The sequence below is a fragment of the Mastacembelus armatus genome, chromosome 7 (assembly GCF_900324485.2).
Source record: "Mastacembelus armatus chromosome 7, fMasArm1.2, whole genome shotgun sequence".
NCBI classification, from domain to species: domain Eukaryota; kingdom Metazoa; phylum Chordata; class Actinopteri; order Synbranchiformes; family Mastacembelidae; genus Mastacembelus; species Mastacembelus armatus.
Genome location: NC_046639.1, coordinates 8,553,901 through 8,577,636, shown reverse-complemented (window position 1 = coordinate 8,577,636; position 23,736 = coordinate 8,553,901). Strand labels below are relative to the sequence as shown.

At 39.9% G+C, this 23,736-nt stretch overlaps 1 protein-coding gene across 1 annotated transcript; it reads left to right on the top strand.

Moving 5' to 3' along the window:
* The first annotated feature begins 1,149 nt into the window (after nucleotides 1-1,149).
* ankrd52a (ankyrin repeat domain 52a) lies at nucleotides 1,150-21,861 on the top strand. The gene is made up of 28 exons (XM_026331404.1): nucleotides 1,150-1,316; nucleotides 1,906-1,989; nucleotides 2,121-2,199; nucleotides 2,337-2,407; nucleotides 2,605-2,805; nucleotides 2,900-2,987; nucleotides 3,236-3,378; nucleotides 3,524-3,736; nucleotides 5,104-5,182; nucleotides 5,283-5,397; nucleotides 5,603-5,685; nucleotides 5,774-5,891; nucleotides 6,008-6,076; nucleotides 6,207-6,347; nucleotides 6,682-6,744; nucleotides 6,866-6,977; nucleotides 7,412-7,483; nucleotides 7,594-7,795; nucleotides 7,922-8,009; nucleotides 8,112-8,229; nucleotides 8,654-8,873; nucleotides 8,975-9,062; nucleotides 9,192-9,275; nucleotides 9,554-9,699; nucleotides 9,803-9,885; nucleotides 10,864-10,946; nucleotides 11,112-11,203; nucleotides 11,976-21,861. The coding sequence occupies exons 1-28, from the start codon at nucleotides 1,290-1,292 to the stop codon at nucleotides 12,245-12,247; spliced, it is 3,234 nt and encodes a 1,077-aa protein (XP_026187189.1). The 5' UTR covers nucleotides 1,150-1,289; the 3' UTR covers nucleotides 12,248-21,861.
* The last annotated feature ends 1,875 nt before the right edge of the window (nucleotides 21,862-23,736 follow it).

Below are 23,736 nucleotides of genomic sequence, written 5' to 3'. Positions count from 1 at the left end.
TGAGTTTGCATGTTCTCCCTGTGCTTGCATGGGTTTACTCTGGGTACTCTGGTTTCCTCCCACAGTGTGGGAGTGCATGTCAGGTTGATCAGTGACTCTAAATTGCCCATTCTTAGTGAGTGAGTGAGTGAGTGTGTGTGGTTGTTTGTCTTTGTGTGTCTATATGTGGCTCTGCGATGGACTGGTGACCTATCCAGGGTGTACCCCTGCCTTCCACCCAAAAGAGAGCTGGGATAGGCTCCAGCAGATCCCTGTGACCCTGGTTAAGGAATAAGCGGGTATAGAAAATAGATGGATGTATATAGGCTGTCTGTCTCTATGTGTCAGCCCTGTGATAGACAGATGTCCAGTGGTGTACCCCACCTCTTGCTCAGTGTCAGCTGGGATTGGCTCCAGCCAGTATAGGTGGCTGATGACTGTATGTTTTAAAGCAGTGCTTAAAACATTTGTGAACTGCTTCACTGCTCATTTTACCTGGTGTGGCAATTTATTTTTAAACAACTACTTTAAAAAAGTCATTACATTGTCCATAGATTAATGATGAATATCTTAATATTTGTGGTGGACATTTAGGGCAGAGTCTCAACTTCCTGACCTACAGGGCATGGACATTGCACATCACAATTAAAAAAATGTCACAATGGTTTCAACAAACACCCAACCAGTACTGTAAAGCTGAAATGATAAGTCATCGAATGATATGATAACCTGGGCTTCAGGTATTGATCAGATGGATATTTTACACACCGAACAATCAATTGATTATTAAAGAAAATGATTGTCAGATGTATCAGTAATGATTATATTCAGTGATGGCAGCCCACTGATCCTGGTTGGTAGTCCAACCTTGAGCGTATAGTTCTACCCTATGCACTAATAGTAGCACAGCTACGCTGTACTGTCTATTGTTAAATTGTACTTTAAAAACTCTGTATATAACTTGTATTAATAGGTCTTCAGACTTGGCTTCCGTGCTCTTTAAATTCTGGAGAAACACCCCATGTTTTTCAGGGTGACGGCAGAGCGACACGGTCTTGAGCCACACGGTGTCGCCATTTCAGCCGAGAACCAGAGCACAGACCGCCACGCCTGTAGGCGGAGCCGCACGGCCGTAGCCAGGACCGTCAGACCAGACATTGGATACAGACAACAACAGTGACAGATCGAAACCGCATTTCTGTTTGCAACCAGCTATGGGTGTAGTCTGAAAAGTGGATACAGTAGCGCACCGCAATATACCTCGAAGTTTTATCCTCATGAAGGAGCTCCGTCCTGGCTGAGTTTGGGAGATGGGAGTACTCAACATTGCAGACCAGGTATGCTGAAAGAAAGCGATCCGTGTTCGTGCTGTGGCGCAGTCTATTTACTGGGAAAGACCTGCTCTTGTGCGCAGCATACTACGTCTTACTCGCTCAATGGTTTGTTTTCACATTTAGCTTAATTGCACTGCGTGTTTATTTAAAATTATGCCGGCGCTATTGTGATGTAATTGTTGGCAAAGAGTAGCATACGGTATTGAGACGTGAACGAGCAAATTGTGGGTCCTCCTGCCTAGGCCCCTCTCTGGGTCCGGGCCAGCTCTCGAGCAGGATGAGCTAGCTGGAGCCTTTTGGCTAGCTGACGTAAGTAGTGCGAAAACGGCCTTCGGGCCTCTGCCAGGGCTAGGTCTATTTCCTGGAACCAATCAGAAACGTCATTTCGTGATTTATAGCAATAGCGATAAAAACAACGTTTAATATCGTGATAGCAAATGTAACCGATTTACTGTGTAGTTCGCTGCATTGACGAAGATATCGCATAACGTTAGCGTAGTGTGATGGTCATATATCAGTCGGATCAACGTTACCGTAATGTGTGCAGCCTTTATCGTAGTGATTACTTGACTGGTCTCTCTCTGTATTGCAGCCTCCTCTGGTCCAGGCCATCTTCAGTCGTAATGCTGAAGAAGTTCAACTATTATTGCACAAAAAGGAGGATGTCAATGCACTGGTATGTGTGAAACGCATTTAGGCGCAATGCAAGATGGGTGCATGTGTTGAAGGAGTCGTGGCACAAAATACTGGTTAAACGTGACCTTTAAACACTTGGTATATATGTCTGTATGTATGTTCGTCATGCAGGACCAAGAGCGCCGTACACCACTTCATGCTGCTGCCTGTGTGGGTGACGTCCATGTAATGGACCTCCTCATTGAATCAGGTGAGTGAGCTGCAAGCATTCTTGATATTTATGCCTTAAATATATGCAGTGTACATTTGATCTTTTCTTGACCAAACATATCAGAAAGCACCATTTTGACAAATCTTGTGTTTTTTTTGTTTTTTTTTTTTGCTCAGGTGCCAGTGTAAATGCTAAAGACCACGTATGGTTGACCCCGTTGCACAGGGCAGCTGCTTCCAGGAATGAGGTAAGCAACAACTTCATCCTTTTGCCATTTCACAGAGTAATTACTACCTTCAACCTATAATTCCATTATGTAATCAGTGACAGTGATTGTAGAGTTCATCGAGGTTGCATCAAAGTAATGCACTGACTTAAGAAAATGCTGCAAACTGCAGATATGATATATGCTTTCAGCTCTTATGGTTGCTTTCTTCTCTCCAGAGAGCAGTGGGTCTGCTGCTAAGGCGCGGAGCAGAGCCAAATGCACGAGACAAGTTCTGGCAGACACCACTGCATGTGGCTGCTGCCAACCGTGCCACCCGCTGCGCAGAAGCCCTGCTAACCCAGCTGAGCAATGTGAACATGGCAGATCGCACTGGCAGAACTGCCTTGCACCATGCTGCTCAAAGCGGGTTCCAGGAGGTGAGACTTATTTGCTTTTTCTATTTGAGATGTTTTAAAACAAGAAGAACATGAGTGTGGTGGTTTCTCTACATTGATTTTACTTGTCTTATAGATGGTAAAGCTGCTGCTGAACAAAGGGGCCAACCTGAGTGCCATCGATAAGAAAGAGAGACAACCTATTCATTGTGCTGCTTACTTGGGTAAGTTTCATATTCTCATCACTGTCACATAGCAGAACTTTGCATTGTCAGATTACAGCTAAATCCACCTGTTACTCATAATCAGCAGAAACCTTAACAAATCCTTTAGTTACAAACTGGGGATAAAGTCAGCTATATTGCTGAGTGAACCAAGGTTTTGTCTCACTGAAATCTCCTTTGAATTCTTCAGTTTAAATAGAATCTCTATTAGAAATAGTGCTGATGTGTTCTTCTTGTGTTTCTTGTAGGGCATGTAGAGGTTGTGAAGTTGTTGGTGTCCCACAGCGCAGACAAAAGCTGCAAAGACAAGCAGGGCTACACACCTCTCCATGCTGCTGCTGCAAGTGGCCACATCGAAATTGTAAAGTACCTACTGAGGATGGGGGCAGAGGTCAGTGATTTTCTAAAAATAGATTTTTAATTTAGCCAAAGTAGTCTGTGCTAATATTTGTTGTGTTACATTAAGGTTCCAGGAACCCTTTACTTCAGACTCTATGCATAGGTCTGATCTTGTCACGTTTATGATTTATTGTCAGATTGATGAGCCCAATGGCTTTGGAAACACTGCACTCCATGTGGCTTGCTACATGGGGCAGGAGGCTGTGGCTACTGAGCTGGTGAACCATGGAGCTAATGTTAACCAGCCCAACAAGTGCGGATACACCCCTCTGCACCTGGCTGCCGTCTCCACCAACGGTGCCCTGTGTCTGGAGTTGCTGGTCAACAATGGGGCAGATGTCAACCAGCAGGTATGAAATATGCCAAAGACTGTCAAGGTTTCTGAAATTCAATAATCTGAAATTTAGGGTTCAGAAAGTCTTAATACATCTCAGACCTGACATTGATTCTCCCATTAGTTCATATTTATTTCACTGTAGCAAAACCAAGTCAGAACCCAGATAATTTGCTAATTTGTAGAGAAACCACCATACTTACATTATTCTTGTTTAAAAACAAGAAAATTTCTGTCAGAGTTTTTCAGAGAGCACTCAGCTATTGCATTGTGCTGTACCAGACATTATACCCTGTCTCCTTTAGAGTGCTGTTTCTGTTATTTTCACTTATCTAATAAGGAGAAGTACAAGTTTTAGTTCTGGACCGAAAACAGTGCAGTCAGTGTAAGGCACAATGAATTCAAAATTTGCTGCTCTATGTAAGAAAATGCTGAAATTAGGAGCTGCAGGTGCTGAAGTCACATTCAAAATCTGAAGAACACAAAACTGAAAAAGTCTAAAAGCCTCCAGCAAACACCTGCCATCAAATAATAATGTGCAAACATCAGGAGCGTCACCAAAGCCTGACACCACCCACTCTGCACCAGCTCCTGCAGCACCAGTAAGTGACCTCAGGTCAGCAGCTGGATCTGTGCCAGTAAAAACCAAAGATGCTGTGTTGCACACTAAAAAGTGAGTTCAAGAGTGACTTGCAAAGTAATTTAGTCCTATTCAACATGAATACTGAACTGACCTTCATGTCTTTTATACTTTTTGGCTGGTATGGTGAGGAATTAGGTCCTAAAGTGGGTTGAATGTCTGAATTGCTCTGATTACTTATAATTACTTTACTTGTTCCAGTTGTTGTAATCAATAAACATGTTAATTATACTTGACTTTCACCTAAAAATACAGAGGTAGTAATGCATTACAATTTTTGTTTGTTTTTGCTTTAGTGGATACTGTAGTTGAGAATCACTTGTTTGACAATATATTAAAGTACTGATTTAATGAAAAGTCGGTGTATATTTGGGCCGCAGCTAAAGTCTAAAGTGATTAAATCCGGAAGGCTGAAATGGAGAAAGAATAAAAGCAGTACATTTTACTATTTCTGTATGTATGTGCATGGGTGCAAAGTTTCTCATACACACTTTAGTTGCCAGAAATGACATTACTATGGTATGTGTGAAAGTAACCTAAAGAATTACTGTTGCAATGAGACCTCCTACTTGAAGTGTATGTGAATTTGGATATATTTAATAAGCAGGTGACTGTGGGAGTGGCCGCAGTACTTCAGAAACACTGCACAAAAATGAGATGTGCATAATGATAATCATAAACCAGGCAAATCTTTAATCTGCCGTTCTAGCTTACTGAATTGTCTTTTTTTTTTTTTTAAACAGAGCAAAGAAGGGAAGAGCCCCCTGCACATGGCAGCCATTCATGGACGCTTCACACGCTCTCAGATCCTCATCCAAAATGGTACTGATGACTGTGCTGTCTGAGTAATTTGTGAGAATACCTTGGTGCAGGCCCTTCTCTCCTCCTAATGGGTCTTTGATTTCCTCCCTTTTTCCATCAGGTGGGGAAATTGATTGTGTGGATAAGTATGGCAATACTCCTCTCCACGTTGCTGCTAAGTACGGCCATGAACTGCTGATCAGCACTCTGATGACCAACGGCGCAGATACGGCCAGGTATCAGAAAAGCTAATGTGGCATTACCGATGAATATAATACTGCCATTTGGTTGTAAAAGCACCCACTCTAGCATGGGCTTTAATGCATCAGAGCATTCATATGAATACCTTATGTTATTATGTGCTTGGGTTAAGTTGGATTATAGTTTTAATATTGATTATTTGGATTCTAACATTTTGTTCTGTATTGTCTTATTTTTCAGACGTGGGATCCACGGAATGTTCCCCTTGCACTTAGCTGTGCTGTACGGGTTTTCAGACTGTTGTCGCAAGTTACTCTCCTCAGGTTTGTCTTTGCTCTATAAATGTGAGCTTTCTTATTTTCTTCTCTGTCTGCATTTATATAAACAGCAGTTTTCTTTATTGCCCTGCAGGTCAGCTGTATAGTATAGTTTCATCTATGAGTAAGGAGCATGTACTATCAGCTGGGTTTGACATAAACACCCCTGACAACTTTGGGAGGACCTGTCTACACGCTGCTGCCTCTGGAGGGTAAGATGCAGAATCTACTGTGGTGTCGGAATTTTAAAATGAGCTATAGTGTTGTGCTCTCACATTTTATCCATTAGCCCAAGCTAATTTTCTCTCATTGTCATGTGTCTCTGCAGAAATGTTGAATGTCTGAACTTACTTTTAAGTAGCGGTACCGACTTGAATAAGAGGGACATAATGGGAAGGTGAGTTCCCCCTTATCCATCTGTCAGATTTCTGTGTTTAATTTACCACTATTCATGTGTATCCCCAAACATGTAAGATAAACAGGTATTCTAACTGCTTCTGTACTCTCTTCTTAATTCCCACTTGTAGGACACCGTTGCACTATGCGGCTGCTAATGGGAGGTACCAGTGCACTGTGACCCTGGTGAGCGCTGGCGCTGAGGTCAATGAGCCTGACCAGACAGGCTGTACTCCCCTGCACTACTCTGCCGCTTCTCAATCCTTCAGCAGGTTGGAAATCTTTTCTCTCTCCTTATGTCTTCTTTCTCCTAAACAGATGAAGCAACAAAACCCACTGAATTCTTATCAAGCTTGGCCGAAAGTCAGCTGTTGATTCAGAATACTGATTTGTCAAGTCAGCTGGTAGATTTTTAAATTCCCAAACAGGTGGTGAGCTAAAAAAAAAGTTTTTTTGACTTTCATTTCTGTCGTCATGAAAATTTATTAAAATTTTTGTTTGCATAGCAGCAATACTGTCTAAATGCCACATGCAGCAATGGTGATGTGTATATTAACCTGACCTCAAAAGAATGTATTGAATCAAATCATTTCTTGTTCCGTCCAGAGCTGATCGTCATTTTTCTGGGAACCATCAGAATGATGAAGATGAGGCAAAGGAGTCGTACTTGTGAGTTTATAGGTTTTTCTGTGGGAAACATTCATGCCCATGAGTCCTTGAATTAAATATTATTTATTTCCTCATTCTTCTTTGTAACTTTTTTTTTTTTTTTTTTTTTTTTTTTAAACAGTTGCTTGGAGCATCTTTTGGACAATGGTGCCGATCCATCGATGGTCAACTCAAAGGGTTACAGCGCTGTTCACTATGCAGCTTACCACGGCAACAAACAGAACCTGGAGCTGGTGGGTTTTTCTGTTTAGTCTGAGATCACAGCACATCTCAGCAACAATTAGTGAATGATACAGTAAACTGTTCATCAGAACATTATGTGGAAACTATATTGATAATTGTTTACTTGTATTTTTGACATTTGAGCTTGAACTAGAACCCTGTGAAAATTTGCTGCTGTTCTGTGTTTTTTAGACTTTTTCTGTTTTTTTTTTTTGTTTTGTTTTGTTTTTTTTAAAATATCTTTTTAGATTAGACTGTTGGTTGCATAGAGCAGCAGTAGTTGATGTATTTCACAGTTTTATTGACCAAGCAGTGAGTTAGTGAAGTACAATTTGGCTTGTGTGCAGTTTAATATGATGAAATCCTGAAAGAATCATATACAATATCCCTGAAAACTCATTTTTGCTCACTAAATTAAATTAAGCCCACTTGGTTTATTTTATAGCTCCTGGAGATGTCTTTTAATGCACTGGGAGACATAGAAAGCAGTATTCCAGTCAGTCCACTGCATCTTGCTGTAAGTCTTTCACATTGCATCAGCTCCTTGGTCGATACTTGTTCTAATCGGCCAATTAATTTTGGCTAAATGCAAAGTTGTGACTGACTTGCTCTGCTCCGCTCCCTCAGGCTGACAAGGGGCACTGGCAGGCGCTGCGTGTGCTGACAGAGACCGCAGCTTATGTAGACATGCAAGATGCTGCAGGCCGCTCTGTCCTCTATCTGGCTGCCCAGAAAGGCTACGGCCGCTGTGTAGAGGTGTTGTTGGCTCAGGGGGCTTCCTGTCTCCTCAATGACAACCGCCTCATGTGGACTCCAATTCATGTTGCAGGTAATCATTGTCTGCTGGAGTGTTTCACTTTATACCGTCACTTCAGAATGTGAGTTTTCTGTTATAGACTATACAAATATATGAATATTCTTTAAACTGTCTTTCCTGTGCTTTGTTTGGTATCAGCTGCCAATGGGCACTCAGACTGCCTGCGCATGATGATTGATTATGGGGAGGAGGGAGATCTCACCAATGTGGCAGACAAATTTGGCCAGTGAGTTGGTTTCTCTGAAAAAATTTTTTATTGCTAATAGTGAATCTGATAAATGAAGGTACAGTGAAAAAGCATGTCTGTTATTATTTCTGCCCCCGTCAGGACCCCTCTGATGCTAGCTGTTCTGGGAGGTCACACTGACTGCGTGCACTTCCTGCTGGAGAAGGTGGCCTTGCCAGATGCCAAGGACAAGAGGGGACGCACAGCTTTACACAGAGGGGTAGGTCCATCAAAGTTTGAAGCTGCAGTAGCAGGGCATCAGCCTTGTCAACACAAATGACAATTATACTACACAACCTAAATATTTCACATGCATTTTCCCTTACAGATGTGGTAGTTAAATTAATGGACTGTAGTTATCAACATGTATTAAGATGTTTGAGGAATAAGAGGAAACAGTTACCAAAGTGTCTGTTTTCCTGCATAGGGACTGAAAGTAGTCATAGAATCCCACATTTCAGTTAGATAATAATTGACAAATGCACATCTAATAATAGACTGTCCAGGAAAGTGGTACTGTTGCAGTCCAGGTGTACATAAGAGAAATATGAGAGAAAATGTTGTAATCATATTTTTTTCCAAGTATCTTCCTGTTCTAATATCAGTGGAAGCTTTGTCATCATACCTTGCTTGTCTTCCTTCAGGCAGCGTTGGGCCATGACGATTGTGTGACCGCCCTGCTGGAGCACAAAGCTTCTGCACTGTGTCGGGACACCCAGGGTAGGACTCCACTGCACTACGCTGCATCCAGAGGCCACACAGAGATCTTGGCCAGTCTGGTGCAGGCTGCCATGGCAACAGACCCACAAGATAAACTGCTGGACAACAAACAATACACCCCATTACATTGGGCTGCTTACAGAGGTTTGTTTACTTTTCATCAACTGAAAATAACTGATTGCCACCTGACTGTTAATCATTGTAACATCAGTCATGTATACAAAGCTCATTATGTTTGTTCTCAGGGCATGAAGACTGTTTGGAGGTTTTACTTGAATTTAAAACATTTCTCCATGAAGAGGGAAACCCTTTCACCCCCCTGCACTGTGCTCTGTGAGTATTAACTTGATCTAAATGTCCAACGTGTATGTGTGTGTGTATGTATGTGTGTGTGTGTGTGTGTGATAACATGAAGAGCAGTAGGTTCAGATGAAATCATCAACTCAGATATTATTTCTACAGGATGAATGGCCACAGCGGTGCTGCAGAGAGGCTGTTGGAGTCTGCTGGGGTCCACATGATTAACACCAGAGATGCCAAAGGAAGGTGAGGCTGAAAAATGAAATATTTGACTGAATTCTTTTGTGACAACTGAGATTCAAAAGGAAAACATATAATATAAAGACTTTAAAGAAACTGGGAGAGGTACAGACTAGATGCATCTCTAGTTATATAGCTAGCGTTGTTAACCTACACCTCTTCCTTTTGTCTCAAATAAGTAGTAACGAAGGCCCTCATGTGTTACTTAAATCCTTCTGAATGCTCTGAAGCTGTAACACTGTAGTCAAATGGTAAATGGTTGAACTGCCTGTGTGTGCCTGTAGGACCCCACTGCATGCTGCTGCATTTGCTGAGGATGTTGCCGGGCTTCAGCTGGTGCTTCGCCATGGGGCAGAGATCAATGCAGTGGACAAAAGTGGATGCTCTGCTCTGATGGTAGCTGCTGACAAGGGACACAGCGGCACCGTTGGTAAGTAGCTGTTACTCTTGTTGAATGACTATCTGCTAAAAACCAATAGCTATCACACTGTCAAAGTCGTGTCAAGTAAATTTGTTTGTCTTGGGTCGTCCAGCCATCCTCCTTCACCGGGCCAAGGCTGACCTTACACTGCTGGATGAGAACAGGAACACTGCCCTGCACCTGGCCTGCAGCAAGGTACACATCATGTTTATTCACAAGATCCTGAAGTCAAGGCTCCTCTGTGGTGGGCACAGCATTACCACCATGCCCATTAGAAAGAATCTAATAGAGGTTGACCGATACAGGTTTTCTCAGGCCGATGTCGATATTTAGAAATCAGGGCAGTCGATGGCCGATATATGATGTCGATTCTTTTGGCCGGAAAAGACACAAGGAATAAAAAGTGATTTAATTGCTTAAATTAAACATTTATTGAGGATTAATTTATTGCAGGTTACCTGTCACGATCCTTATGTTTGTTGACAGACACTGCTATAATTCAAAGGGCCATAGTCTAAGAATATGTGTAAACAAATCATATGTGCAACAAGTCATTTGCATGTGAAAGTAGAAACGTGCGCAATTCAGACAAAACTTTTGGCTAAAACATGCACATTAACTTTCCTCATTAAAAGTGTATTTTTTGGTGGGAGCATCGTGCCCGTGTTGCGTGTGTCGGACGCACAGACACATTTATTGAGGAAAGTTATCCTGCATGTTTTAGCAGGAATATTTGTCTGAATTTCACACGTTTCTACTTTCAGATTTGTTGCACACATCACAGTCAGCATCAGCTCTAATACACTACAATGTAATTATGCGTTGGAAACGAATGGTTTTCCCCTGCCATCATTAGCAGAAGCCCCGTGTGTTTAATGTAAACATGGCACGGCTACAGTGTGTGCGTTGCTCCATCTCTCAACGCTTAGCCAGTCGCAGATGTGCCTGCCTATAAATCGGCCTAATGTGCAACTAAATGGGTTGTTGCCGATTAATTAAAATGTGCAGAAAAACGGCCGATTAAGGTCTTGGCCGTTAGATGGGTCGACCTCTAGAATCTAAGCAATATTTTGAAGTTAAGTTGTTTAAGGAAGCACAGTACTGTAATGTATGTAAAAGTTGTATTAATGCTAAGTAGCCCAAGTAGACAGTTTTTATCTGTTTTGTCCTTAGGGTCATGAGATGTGTGCCCTGCTGATTCTGGGTGAGATCCACAGTCCCACACTCATAAATGCCACCAACAGTGCTCTGCAAATGTGAGTTGTTTTTTTTTTTTAAATGTATTTTAATGATAAAAGCATATATTTGTTGGCTTTTGTAAAGACTTATGTTCCTTCGTTTTTACAAAAGCATAATTGCTTTTCTGTTTTTGTAGTTTCAGTAATAACAAATGACCCTGACTGTTCCCTACTCTCTTCCAGGCCCCTCCATCTTGCAGCACGTAATGGCCTGGCTACGGTGGTGCAGGCACTGCTGAGTAGAGGAGCCACTGTGCTGGCTGTGGATGAGGAAGGTGAGGCACTGCTGGCACTTAATTTGATTTTTGAAAATCATTTCTTATGATCCCAAATTTTTCTTCGGATGAACAGTTGATTCAGTAGTTAAACATAATCCTAACATTGGAAGTTGAAGGATTTTAAGGAGTCCTTTAATGTTCATGTGATTGTTGACCTGTAGGGATCGGATACTAAACAGCTGTCTGCTAGAAGAGACCTAATGACATTACCTTCTTCACAACGTACAAGTTTTCTTTTTGTGTGTGTTTGATTTTCTGACACTGGAGCTTGTGATTATGATGCTGCTTAGTTGCTTCTCGACTCTCAGATGTGGGAGTTTTATGTGAAAACAATACAAAGATTTTTTGGCCTCTTGGGGGCTGCCCCATTAACAGGCTGTAATCCCAGTTTGGTTCCCACCAGCTCCTAAGGGATGTGTTTGGCTCTCTAGCTGTTAATACTCAACTATGTTCACCAGCTAGTTGGTAACAGTGTCTGTGTGCTGTTTGATGTTTAGCAGCTTGTGTGCAGCTTCTTAAAACGGCACTGATCAGAAGGAGTACAGTGAATCAGAACAGTGAAGTTCCTGGCTGTACAATCAAAAACATTCATTAAAAACTGCTAAAACTTGAATCAAAACTGCAAAATCTGTTGAGCTGTCTGTGGCCTCGTCACAGTATGTGACATTACACAGTCAATAATCCATTGGTCGGGTCAGCTTCGAAATATTTACCTAATGTGTTTCTCATGATGTTGGAGCAGCACTAATCTGAATATGTTGTCAATCAGGCCACACCCCAGCTTTGGCCTGTGCTCCCAACAAGGACGTGGCTGACTGCCTGGCTCTGATCCTCTCTACCATGAAGCCTTTCCCCCAGCGGGACCCCTCCTCCTGCTCTTGCTCCTCTCCCACCGTCTCCCCCTCCCCGGGTCTCAACTTGCTGAAGCACTGCGGCATCACCGCCGCCTGCACCCCCCTGCCCAGCAATGGCCTCCACAATGGCTACGTCAAAGATCGTCACGGTGCAGCGGTTGGCCTGGACGGATGTCTGTCTGAGTGAGGTCACACATCCCCCTCAGTCAGCTGCTATCACCATCACCACCACCAGGGGGCGACTCCCTTTAACATGGCCCAGAGGACCAGGAGAGCACCCCACCCACATGTCTGTTCTGTGTATGTATGTGTTTGTGTGTCTGTGTATGCGTGAGTGTTTGGTCTTCTCTTGAGGTGCAGTCAAACCTAATATGCAATTAGATCCCATTCCTCCATCTCCTAGTAGTGCTCAATATCTAGAGGCTGTTTGCTCTACAAGGTCACTCAATTGAAGTGTGGCATCCAAAACAAACACTAGCAATGTGGCCATCTCTAAATCATTTAACCCTTTAAAACCATGTTGACATAATTATATAACCAACATCTAAGAGCATGGAAATCTCTGTATCCTAGACTGTCTTTCTCTTCATATCATTCAGTGTAAGGCATATCATGTTTAATCAGTTGTGGTGACCTTGTAGAGGAACATAGAGCCTTCCCAAAAGAATGATCAAAGAGTTTCTTTGTTTTTTTTAGATTATTTTCTTTCTTTCTTCGTTGTTTTCTAATTGTTCGTTAGCCTAGATTTTCATGAAGGAACCACATTAGGGAGAAATCAAAATTTTGCCTAAGAGTGCAATGGTTATGTACTACAGTACAATCTGAAATTTGGACAAGGGTCACAAAGATGCTAATTCCATAGTGTACTTTAAATGTACAGCCTAGAGTTGTTTGGCATTTTAAGATAATTTGGTGATGCTGCTGAATACGTTAGCATGTCTCCTTCCAAAGGAGAGCCATGTTTGGGGTCAGCGTTGTAACATCGTTCTGTTCTTAATGCTGACATGGGGGTTTTAAAGATGCTAAATAAGTGTTTGTTAAGCTAGAATGTTTCTAAGCATATAAGTTATGACCAAAGTTGATCAACACTACTATGGCTATAAATTATTTATTTGAGATGAATTGTACTGTATAGAGAAAGACAATAGATCTCGATATACCTCGTCAACTCGTTTAGCAGCTGCTTCATCTTCACCCAGGGTCCGTAGGCCTAATGTTCTCTTTTTGTAGGACTAGAGAACTACTGTAGGATAGCGACTGACTGAGGCCTTGTTTATTTCTAGATGAAGGCTTTACTAGTAATATCTGCCAACAACACCTCATCAAAGCATCATATATCTGAGCACATAAATGAACAAGCCATTTCAATTTATTTCCCATCTCTTTCAGTGTTTTTTTTTTCATTTCTTTTTTTTTTTTAAGTAAGATTTCAGAATTTGATTGGCCTAGTTATCGAAGGAGAGCAACCAGTTTTTCATTTGTAGTCGTTAATGACCTGTTGTTTTTTTTTTTGTGTGTTTCCGAAATTGAACTGGCCTTCGGCATTGTGGTTTTAACAAGCTCTCACTAAAAGTAGTATTTTTGGAGCTGGTGAACTAGTCTTAAACATCTAATAGCTGATATCTCAACTCTGATCTATTATTACTGAAAGATAAAAGTATTGTCTTCTATTTTTATCGGGCAGTTTTCAAGCAATATTTTCTTTTGGCTTTTTGGTTTAACGTTATTGAATAGACAATCACTGTCACAAGGGCTTTTGTTTCCCTGGAATGTGTTTGGATTTTTCTTATGTTCTTTTTTTTTTTTTTTTTTTTTTTTTTCTCTCCTCCATGAAAAATGACCTAAAGACTCAACGAATGGCTCTGTGTGTGCTGGGCATTTTACTGTCAGTGTCAACACAAATGCACTGGATTGCCTTTATGGCATCTCATGAAATGCCTTCTGACCCATGCCTTCCGTAACACATCATTTCAGTTGGATTGTGTAATGGCAGAGTATGACAAGCCCTGAGACTGATTATCTTTCCACCCATCTGATAGCAACAACATTGAACCACAGTTGCACTGTAATATCTAGTGGAAAACATTGCCCGACGTATCTTCATATGTTCTGGCATTATCAATGACCAGGGAGTCAGAATCGCTTATAGAAGCAAATAGGGCTAAGGGGAAAAGGAGAGGGATCTTTGCTTAGGCCAATACCTGTTTTTTAGATTTCAGGAATAGCAGATATCCAAATATGTGCTTTTTTTTTTTTTCTTTTTCTTTTTTTTTTTTGTGTTCATTTTGTTGTCTCGTCATCCCATTTCTGGTACTAAGCATACTAAAGATGATTGTATCGGACCACTAGAGCTGTTTGTGACTTTTAGATGTTAAATTTGTGCTATTTTGTAGTTTTGTTTTTAAAACTATCTGCTGGTGGTTAAATTACACTGAGTCAGATTGTTTTCATTGGCGCGATAACTTCATATCCACTGGTAATGAAGTGGCACAATTGCACACGTTAGTTGACTGGATGAGAGATGAGGACCTAGACTAGGCTATGTTGTATAATATCCCTGCAAAGTCTTTCACATTATTGTATTTTGCTTGACTTCCTAAAACTGACAAAGTACATTTTAGAGCAGTGATTTCTGTTAATGTCATAGATTTGAAGTTTCCGTTTTGCGTGACCTCCGTAAGTGTCTGAGATGAAATGGAACTAATTGGTGACCCCAGCCTTTGTTCTCTTGATCAATTTCTAACTTTCAGGACAGGTATACTACTAACCGTTATATTATTATTAATACTAGGTATAGGTACAGAATTTTTTGTAATCTCAGGATCTGTGCTGAAGCAGTAGACAGAATTTATTAATCAAATCAGATCTCAGCAGGATGAATATGTCTACATTTTCTGATGGCAATTTCCACATTTTAATTCCTTTTTAATCCTAATCCCACAGCACTTAATTAGATAGTCAAGCACGCACTTTAGTACATTCAGGTTCTAAGTGTGCAAAACAGAGCAGATGTAATGTATGTACTTATGTTTACATGCATGTGTGTTGCTGCTGAATACAGGAAAGTTAGGGTTGCAAAAGATAAGCAAACACTGCAACAAAATTGTACTCTTAACAATGCATTATTTAACAAAACAAAAGTGTCTCTAAGCACTTCAGGACAGTGTCCACTGCCCACTGACTTTTCTTTGTGTTATCTATTTCTGGGCACCTTGCCCAATAATGTGACAAGGTTACATTACCCAGCCTACTATTAATACAGACTCTGATCCAAGTCACTTAAATGCAGCATGGTGATTCCACAGACACCTCAGGCAGGTGCCTCAAAACACTCTACATACACTCTGCCATCTGTAGGTGCTGCCCAGTCTGTTCAGGCAGGGATGTTTTGTTTTTTTTTCCTCTTGTGATGTCCTTAACTGACCAGTAAATGGAGCCATTGCCCCTTGCAACTACACAAGGTGTAACTGAATCCTTTAGTTGTATCACAGTATTGTTTTACATGTTTTTTTTTTTTGTTTTTTTTTGTGTACCAGTGAGAACTGAGTGATTGCACATGGAGCTAGATCACAATTTTGATATAGTTAAACAAATGGAGCATATACAATATATCTGGAGTCAGTAAGCAATGAAAGGTCCGATTGTAGCAATAGTGAGTGTGTGTAATAGTGTGCAGCACAAATATTGCACTGCCATCCATTTAGGCCAATTCAGTAAATCATAGCATAAATGCCAATGGAAGATTAAAATGCGGGTTAGACGTTATAATCTGTGGTCACAAATGAGGCCTGTTTGCCAAAATGTGTTGAGAGGGGGAAACCTCTTAGTTAAGCAGCAATGGCTTTATGCTTATGTTTACAGTCTGACCATCAAATCTGAGCCATGAATTTTCTGACTAAAATGAATGTAGGGTCAGTTTAGAGCAGGGCAATTCGTTTTCTCCTGACTTTAAACTGTTGCTCTTCATTTGTCTTGCATAGATATGAGTATACAGGTAGCATGTAATAACCTTATCCTCTACATATTCTACGGTATGTTTAGTAGTCTTCCTGCTTTGAGGGTCTGGATTGTTTTTTTTGGGGGGGGGGGGGTTGGCATTATGGCTGGAGTATAGGCCTGCTTTTGTGTAATATTCTTCTCTATACATATATACTGTATTTGTGTGGAGCGTAGCCTACAAGGTAAACAGAGGAGAAGAGTTCAGATAAATTTAACATTCATTTTCATCCATTCCATTGAGGTTGCCTTACCGTACAGTCAAACAAGAGGGGCAAAAAGGTCTACAGTAGATATGATTAGACATGCTCGTAAATAGCCTATATTTGACAAAAATGCACCTAAGCTACACCCATTTAGTGCCATAGAAACCTTTATTTGCCTTTAGACATAAATCATATTTAATTGGTCAGTAATTTATTCCAAAGTTGGCAGGATTATTACAGTTTTGTGTTTGGTGCTGCATGTCTTTCACCCATGAGAGTCAAAAAAGAACTATAAATATTTGCATGGATTATTAGTATTTAGGAGCAAGTATTCTGTTGAATTTGGTGTTGTTGGAAGTCTTTTATAATTGGACATTTTTAGAAAATCTAGTTAGTCCCTTTGGTATTGGCAAAGCAATCCCTAGGTTGTGTGTTCAACAAGATGGCTTATACTGTAATATGCGTGTTACCAGGAGAAAAAAAAATTGATGTCCAGAAAAAAAACATGGTATATACAGTATAGGATTAATTTGCCTCAATGGATGTCTTGGGTTCTTACTTGAAGTAAATGGCAAATTTCAATTCAACTCTGATCCACTGTTGAGCCTTTTGCCTTAAAAGCTGAAAATGGAGATGATACCTGGCAGCACCTGATGGGTTGTACCGCCTGTACACTTAATGCTATGTGGTTGGATTGCTAAAGAAAAAGATTTGTCTCATTTTGGTCTTGCAGATGTGTGGGTGTTGAGAAGCACACAAATCAGTTGAGGTAGCACATAGCTCAAGGTTGCCATGGTGCAGAGATTGCTCTGAGAGGTTAGGATATCGCCATATTTGCCACTGTGAATGAATGAATTCAGAATTCACTCGTAAACAATCAACTTTGGCTTGTCTGTTATCTAGGGGCAAGTGAGACTGGGGATAAAAGTGGTGTACCTCAAACAATTCAGATGGAAAGGAAATTCTTAACACTTGTACCGCTATGCTAAGAGTTTTAAAAAAAAAAAAAAAAATCTTTTGATCCATCCTGTTGTGGGTAGTGTAATTTTACTTAAACCAGCCTAAATCAGAGATGCATCAACATTGAAGGGTTAAATTAGTGTTGGCAGATGTCTCATGTTTCCCACCTTACAAAGGGGCAGCCAACTGCACCTTGTACTTTTTATTGGACCTGCAGTTTTACCTCATCAGTGATCCTTTGCGTGGCAACGCTGACATTGATCCTCTGATTTCTTCGTTTTACCTGATGCCAGTCGTGTCAGATTTCTCTTATAGTGTGCGTATGAGTGACTTTTCAATATATGCATGTCAAACCTAAACATGCACAAGTTCCTCTTTTTTTTAAAAAAAAAAACTACACTAGTTACCCTGTTTGAACATGTTTTGCTTCATTACAACTAACAGATGAATCTGTTATCTGGTGCAAGTCATATAAGGTGAAGGGTACAGTCTAAGGTGGGAATTGAAGGTAGCTATAAAACTTTACCTCTGAGTCACAACAATCTAATTTTACTGTACGACTAATGCTACTTTGACCGCCTTCCCTGCCTGAACATTTGGTTATGAATTCCCCCACACCAATAGGACCTGTGTAATATTGAGCACAGTGGTGGCATGGTGCCTTTTATTTGTTACTACCGAAAGGTACGGTCTTCCATTTGTATTTCCCAGAAGCCTTATAATGGGAATAAGAAATTACAGTGAACGTACAGTAGATAGGCTCGTACTCCCTCTGAGCATGATTAGTTCAAGCCTATGTGATCTGGGTTATTTAAAAAAAAAAAAAACAAAACCAAAAAAAAAAAAAAAAAAAACTCCTGTAATAGTCTGGATTTCTTGAAGCTTTTCCAGTGACTGAGTGCTCCTTTTGGGTGGCAGAATAAATTGCACATTACTGATGCGATTTTAGGGCACATCAAATATTGAATGCAATGGGGAACAAAAGTATGAAGCACAAATCCAAAGAAGGCACCTCGGGGCTTAGTTGGCTCCCAACACTAAGGAGTGAAGGAGCCTAGAAACCAAATTTAGGCAAAGCTGTGAGGAAAAACATCCAACTCCTCTGAATGCAGAAAAAAAAGGAGGTTTGATTGTCAATAACACAATAACTGTAGAAAGGATTTCAGAGCTCCTTCTGATTGTTCTCGTCTTTAGTATTCACCACTGATTAGTAACTACACAATACAAACAAGTTGTGAAATGCCAGTACCTGCATTCAAGATCAAGTTTAGGCAAACTGTTTGTTGTGACTGTGTTGCAAATTTATTATGAAGATTGTTTTGTGTTATTTAGGGTAAATTGACTAAAAGTAGGGTTGCAGTAGTAGCTGTGTGCAGTGTTCATAACAGTGTGATCATAATATAGAAGTGACGTAACATATGTTGTCTTAGTCTGACATTAAGGCATGAATTTTCTTCTCTAAAGCTGACCTCGGTTGAAATAGACAAAAGATAAAAAGTGCAATAACCTTTTGTTTATCATTGCTTCCTCAGTTGAATAAAATATTAATATGCCCTTTTCATTAACACCAAAAGTCACTTGTCTGTAGCAAATGAAGGATTTCAAGAGATCCTCTTGTTTGTGATCACAGAGGTGGCATTTGATAGTGGAGTGTGTGATATTCCATTCTAAAAAACTGTGATCAAAATCCAACCTTATACTATGTCTGCTCAGAGAAAGAACCGTGCACATGTTGACCGATCGATTTGAGTAGGAGTAGGTGTGTTGTTTTTCTTCTTCTTCTGGATGGACTTTGATGGCATTGTAGTTGGGACTTCTGGTTTATAACTGGTAGACATGTTCATTTGCATGTGTAAAGTTGTATATGCATCCTCTTCCTTCTTGAATGAAATGTTTTCTCAAAAATATTTAGACCTGCTGTCAGTGATGTATGCGGATAAAAGGAAATATGAAATGCCTTATATTTGTTTTCAATGTTGAGCATTAAGGGTTCTTACGTGTCTCCCCTTTTCAGCGTGTAGCCTAAAGCTTGTACAGTCAAGAAACTCAAGAGATTTATATCTACTGTATAGCCTATGTGTTTGCAAAATTTGTTACTTGGAGGTCCTGTGATTGTGGTTTTAGAGAAACATTCCCCTTGAAAGTGCCGTTTGTTTTCACCAGCAGATGATGAGTATTGGGGGGAGGGTGTGTGGTGGCTACATAGTAACACGAAGGAAAACTGATGTTCCAAACACGTCCCAGTGTTTACTGTTGAACTAAATGACATAAAGCATTTGTGCAGGCGAAATCAGTCGGCAATCTTCTGATGGAGCACCTTATCGACACGCTCCTTCTGTTAGTCCACCATGGTAGTAGTCTCCCATGAGGCGTGGTTAGTGTAAAACAGCCATATCAGAGAAATTTGTCCCTTAGGAACCCCCTTGAATGTGCTGTCAGGAATAGCCTACTGTAGGAAAGGAAGTGTAATGCATGTTCTGTGACATTTTAGTCGTGGTAGTCCCTTTTCATGTTTTTATGTTTAGCCTGCTTCAGTGTAGATGTTGCCACCTCATTGCAACTCACAAGCTATTAACAATCCTCTTACAACTGGACTTAAAGCAGGCACTGACCTGCTGCTGCGGCAGCCTTAATTCATTGCAATTTTAAAAGATAAGATGATAGATAATGGGTTGCCTGTTTTACTTTGAGTGGCTTACCTGGGGAAATACAATGGAGCCCTTGTCCTGAGTGGAAGGACTCTTAATCAGGGCATGTGATGAGTTACAATCAAATAGTTTTACAGTGCACCTTCACAAAAAACTAAATATATTTAAAAAAAAAACAAAAAAAAAACATGTTGGCACGTCCACCTAACATTCCAATGGTGATTTCATTTTACACAGTCCTGTCCCGCTGGTTGAGGAAAACTTTTTTTTTTTTTTTTTTTTTTTTTGCTTTGCTGGTGAATGAAGTGTGTCAATGACAGGGTTCCCTATTTAGCCTAACGCTGATTACCTCATTTACAAATCTGCAAATATACTACTCTACTGTGTGTATAGGAGTCAATGCCATCACCAGCAGCGTGGTCTTTAGACCTGTGATGACAACAGGACCAATGAAGTTACTCTGTTGAAATTAGCCAATTTAAAATATGACCAGTCTGGGAAAATAGGGTAAAGACACGATTCAAATTTTTGTAAGGCCGAGTGGACCTCTAAGATTTCTTCAGTTCACAGATTACGACAGCTGCTATTCCAGTCATTACCGGGAGCTATTGGAAAGGCTGCAGATATCTTAATATTGTGGTCAAGTCAATATTGCACATCGTTTTAGAAAATAAAGGTGAAAATCTCCTAAGAGTTGTTACACGCTGCTCCTTAAACCTTGACTGGAATAGCAACTGTTGGCACTAGCAATGGTTGAAGAAGTCGAGCTGAAGCGTGGCGTATCTCACGGCTATTGAAGTGAATGATCATGTTAGCATCACTTGCTGTGTTTTCAGTAGCATTTCTCCTACCTCCTTGTTTAGCAGCCTTGAGTATTGTTCGTCTCCACCTGTTCTGACTATTTAAAAAAAACAAAAAACAAAAAAAAAGTATCACAGTACGGGATTACAGATTTATCATAAGCAATGGTAGTTATACATTTTAAAAAGTGTGCTTGGTTGTGCTGTATGTGTATATGTCTGACATTGAAAAAAATATTTATGAGAAGCATTTATATGACAAAATACCACTGGAATGTGAAGCCAGACAATGTTATGATGCAGATTATGATGATAGTCTATCCCCTTTAACATTTAGAGATAAACGGTCAGAGAAATCATCTTTTAGAAAATAAATAACCATGCATTGACTTCTTTCTTGTTTTTTTTTTTGTTTGTTTTTTTTTTAAACGTCATCTACTTTTTGGATTTGCTCTTGTGCATATACCTCCCTCTCTAGCATTGTAGTAATATTTCAACGTTTACAGCTTCATTCTGGGTCAGCCATTGATTGCCCTGCAGTTGTAATGATACCACAGGTTGTCACAAGAAAGACACTAAGGTGGATTTGTAATTCTGTACGAGGGTGAGTTTGAGCCCCTCGAGCTCTTTGCCTTCAAATCCATCGGTCCACTCCAAACCAAATTCTGCTACATAGGTGTTTGTCTCCACACTGCCCCGACATTTTACATTCAGTTTCAACTAAAAGGGGTACAGGACAAGGTGAAAGGTTTGAGGTTTTCTGATCAGGCCCCCTCCCCAAACCACCCACCCACCACCCCTTCACCCAAATCATACCTAGTGTAGGACAGGACCAGCCCCGCTCCCCATCACCAACCCATGTCTCGCCTAAACCTCAAGCCATTCATTTTTCTGTTTTGTTTTGTTTTGTTTTTTTTTCGACAATGCAATCCTGAAAGCACTTTGCCTTGTTATTCCTTTGTGTGAACATGTGAATGATAATTTGTTACAAAAATGTTAAATATGTAAAAGATCATTCACTGTTTTGGAAAAACCTGCATCTGTCTTTCTGACGTTAAAAGGAAAAAAACAATTAAGTGACATTAAACCTGAATCTATTTTATAAAATGTTTGCTGCAGCCAATTGGTCTTGTCATTCAGTATTGTGGCTTAGGGTTGTTTGTGTTCAATAAAGTGCTATTGCTAAATATTTTTGCAGTCTGGAGTTATTTGTTTTTTCACATAAATGTAAATTTATGTTTGTATCTCAGATTAATTGAATTCACTGGAGCGGCAAGGGAAGTAAAAAAAAAAAAAAAAAAAACTTTAATACATGAATAAGGTTTTTACATCTTTATGTGATGATGTAAAAGCACAACAACATGATTTGTTAAATGTAAAGAAATAAATATTTGGGTCTTTTCCTTAGAAGTAGAAATACTACAAGGTAAAAAATACTGTTAAATTCTGGTTGAGTAACCATCAACAAAATAATTGTAAAATAAGCACATTATGCAGCAGCATCTAATTAGTTCTATTTTATTCATACACTTGATCAAGCTTAAATAGCCCACCATCCCAAAATGTATGTAGTTTCATACTGTCCTCAGTAACCTCCCTTCATGAAGGTGATAATGTTCAGCTGTCACTCATGGAGACATATCAATTGAACTGTTTTGATCATTAGGATGCTGTGGAATAGAGTAAAAAGTACAATATTTCTTTCTGAAATGTGATGGGGTAGAAGTATGAAGCCATTTAAATCAAAAATACTGTAGTATTGTGAAAGTACCTCAAATTGTGTACTTGCATTCAAAGCATTAATAAATGTATCATGAAAAATACTTTTCACCAGTGGTTTAAAGTCATGCAATGTGATCACACTTGGTTTCTCCTGGTTGGAGGAACATGTAGTAATACTGGTGTTCCTCCTATTAACGGTATTCAAACATACATGCATACATGCAGTACTGATTCTCTGCCCGCTGCTGCTGTTCACTTCTTCTTTACCTTCTGTCACAAACACTGAATCGCTACCTGGCTGAGAAAATGTCATTTGATGCGCAGTTCAGTGTATGCCACCCATGATGTGTAGGAAATGATTGGATGAATAAAGAAAATTCACCCTTTAACAAATTATAAAAAATATAAATTCCACATCTATCTAAGTATTTTGTATTGTATTTCCTGATATATTTCAGTGTAATATGATTTAACATTAGGAAATAATCTATTATTTCTTTTTTCAGTTTTATTTCATGTCAAACACAGCAAACTGAAAAAGATTTTTATAATAGGTGTACTCAAGTAAAGTAATAATACCACAGTTGAAATGTACTATCTTAAAAATATACATAAAACACTGAAAGTCTGTATTATTTTGAATGGCCTTTTTCCGAATAATGAATATTCTTAAAGTTAAATTAGTGACGCATTGATCTATACGTGATTTTACTTTTCCAAAGGTACTGCTAATGTCAGGTACTTTATATTCTAATGGGTAGCTGGTAAACTTCCTCCTCAGGGTTAATATAGTCTAATCTGATTTGTAAATATAATATCTTTGTTAATTATGTTCTTATTAATGATCTAAATGTATTGCACTGTTGCCTCACAGCAAGAAGGTTCCTGGTTCAAAACCTTTCTGTGTGGAGTTTTCATGTTCTCCCTAGGCTCCACCAGATCCTCATGACCCTAATTAGGAATAACTGGGTATAGATGAACCTGACCTTTGTGTGTGGAGTCTGCATGTTCTCCCCATGCTTGCGTGGGTTTACTCCAGGTACTCCGGTTTCCTCCCACAGTCCAAAAACATGCATGTTAGGTTGATTGGTGACTCTAAATTGCCCATAGGAGTGAGTGTGAGTGTGTGTTTGTTTGTCTTTGTGTGCCTCTATGTGGCCCTGTGATGGACTGGTGACCTGTCCAGGTGTGTAAGTATAAGAAGTATAAGAAAACCTTTATTTGTCCCGCAATGGGGAAATTGCATTGTTGCAAAAGTAAGTACAGTACACAGCAGAGAGCCAGAAGTAGCAAGATATGAGATAAATAGGAAATTAAAAATATTTAAAAAGTACTAAGTGGAAT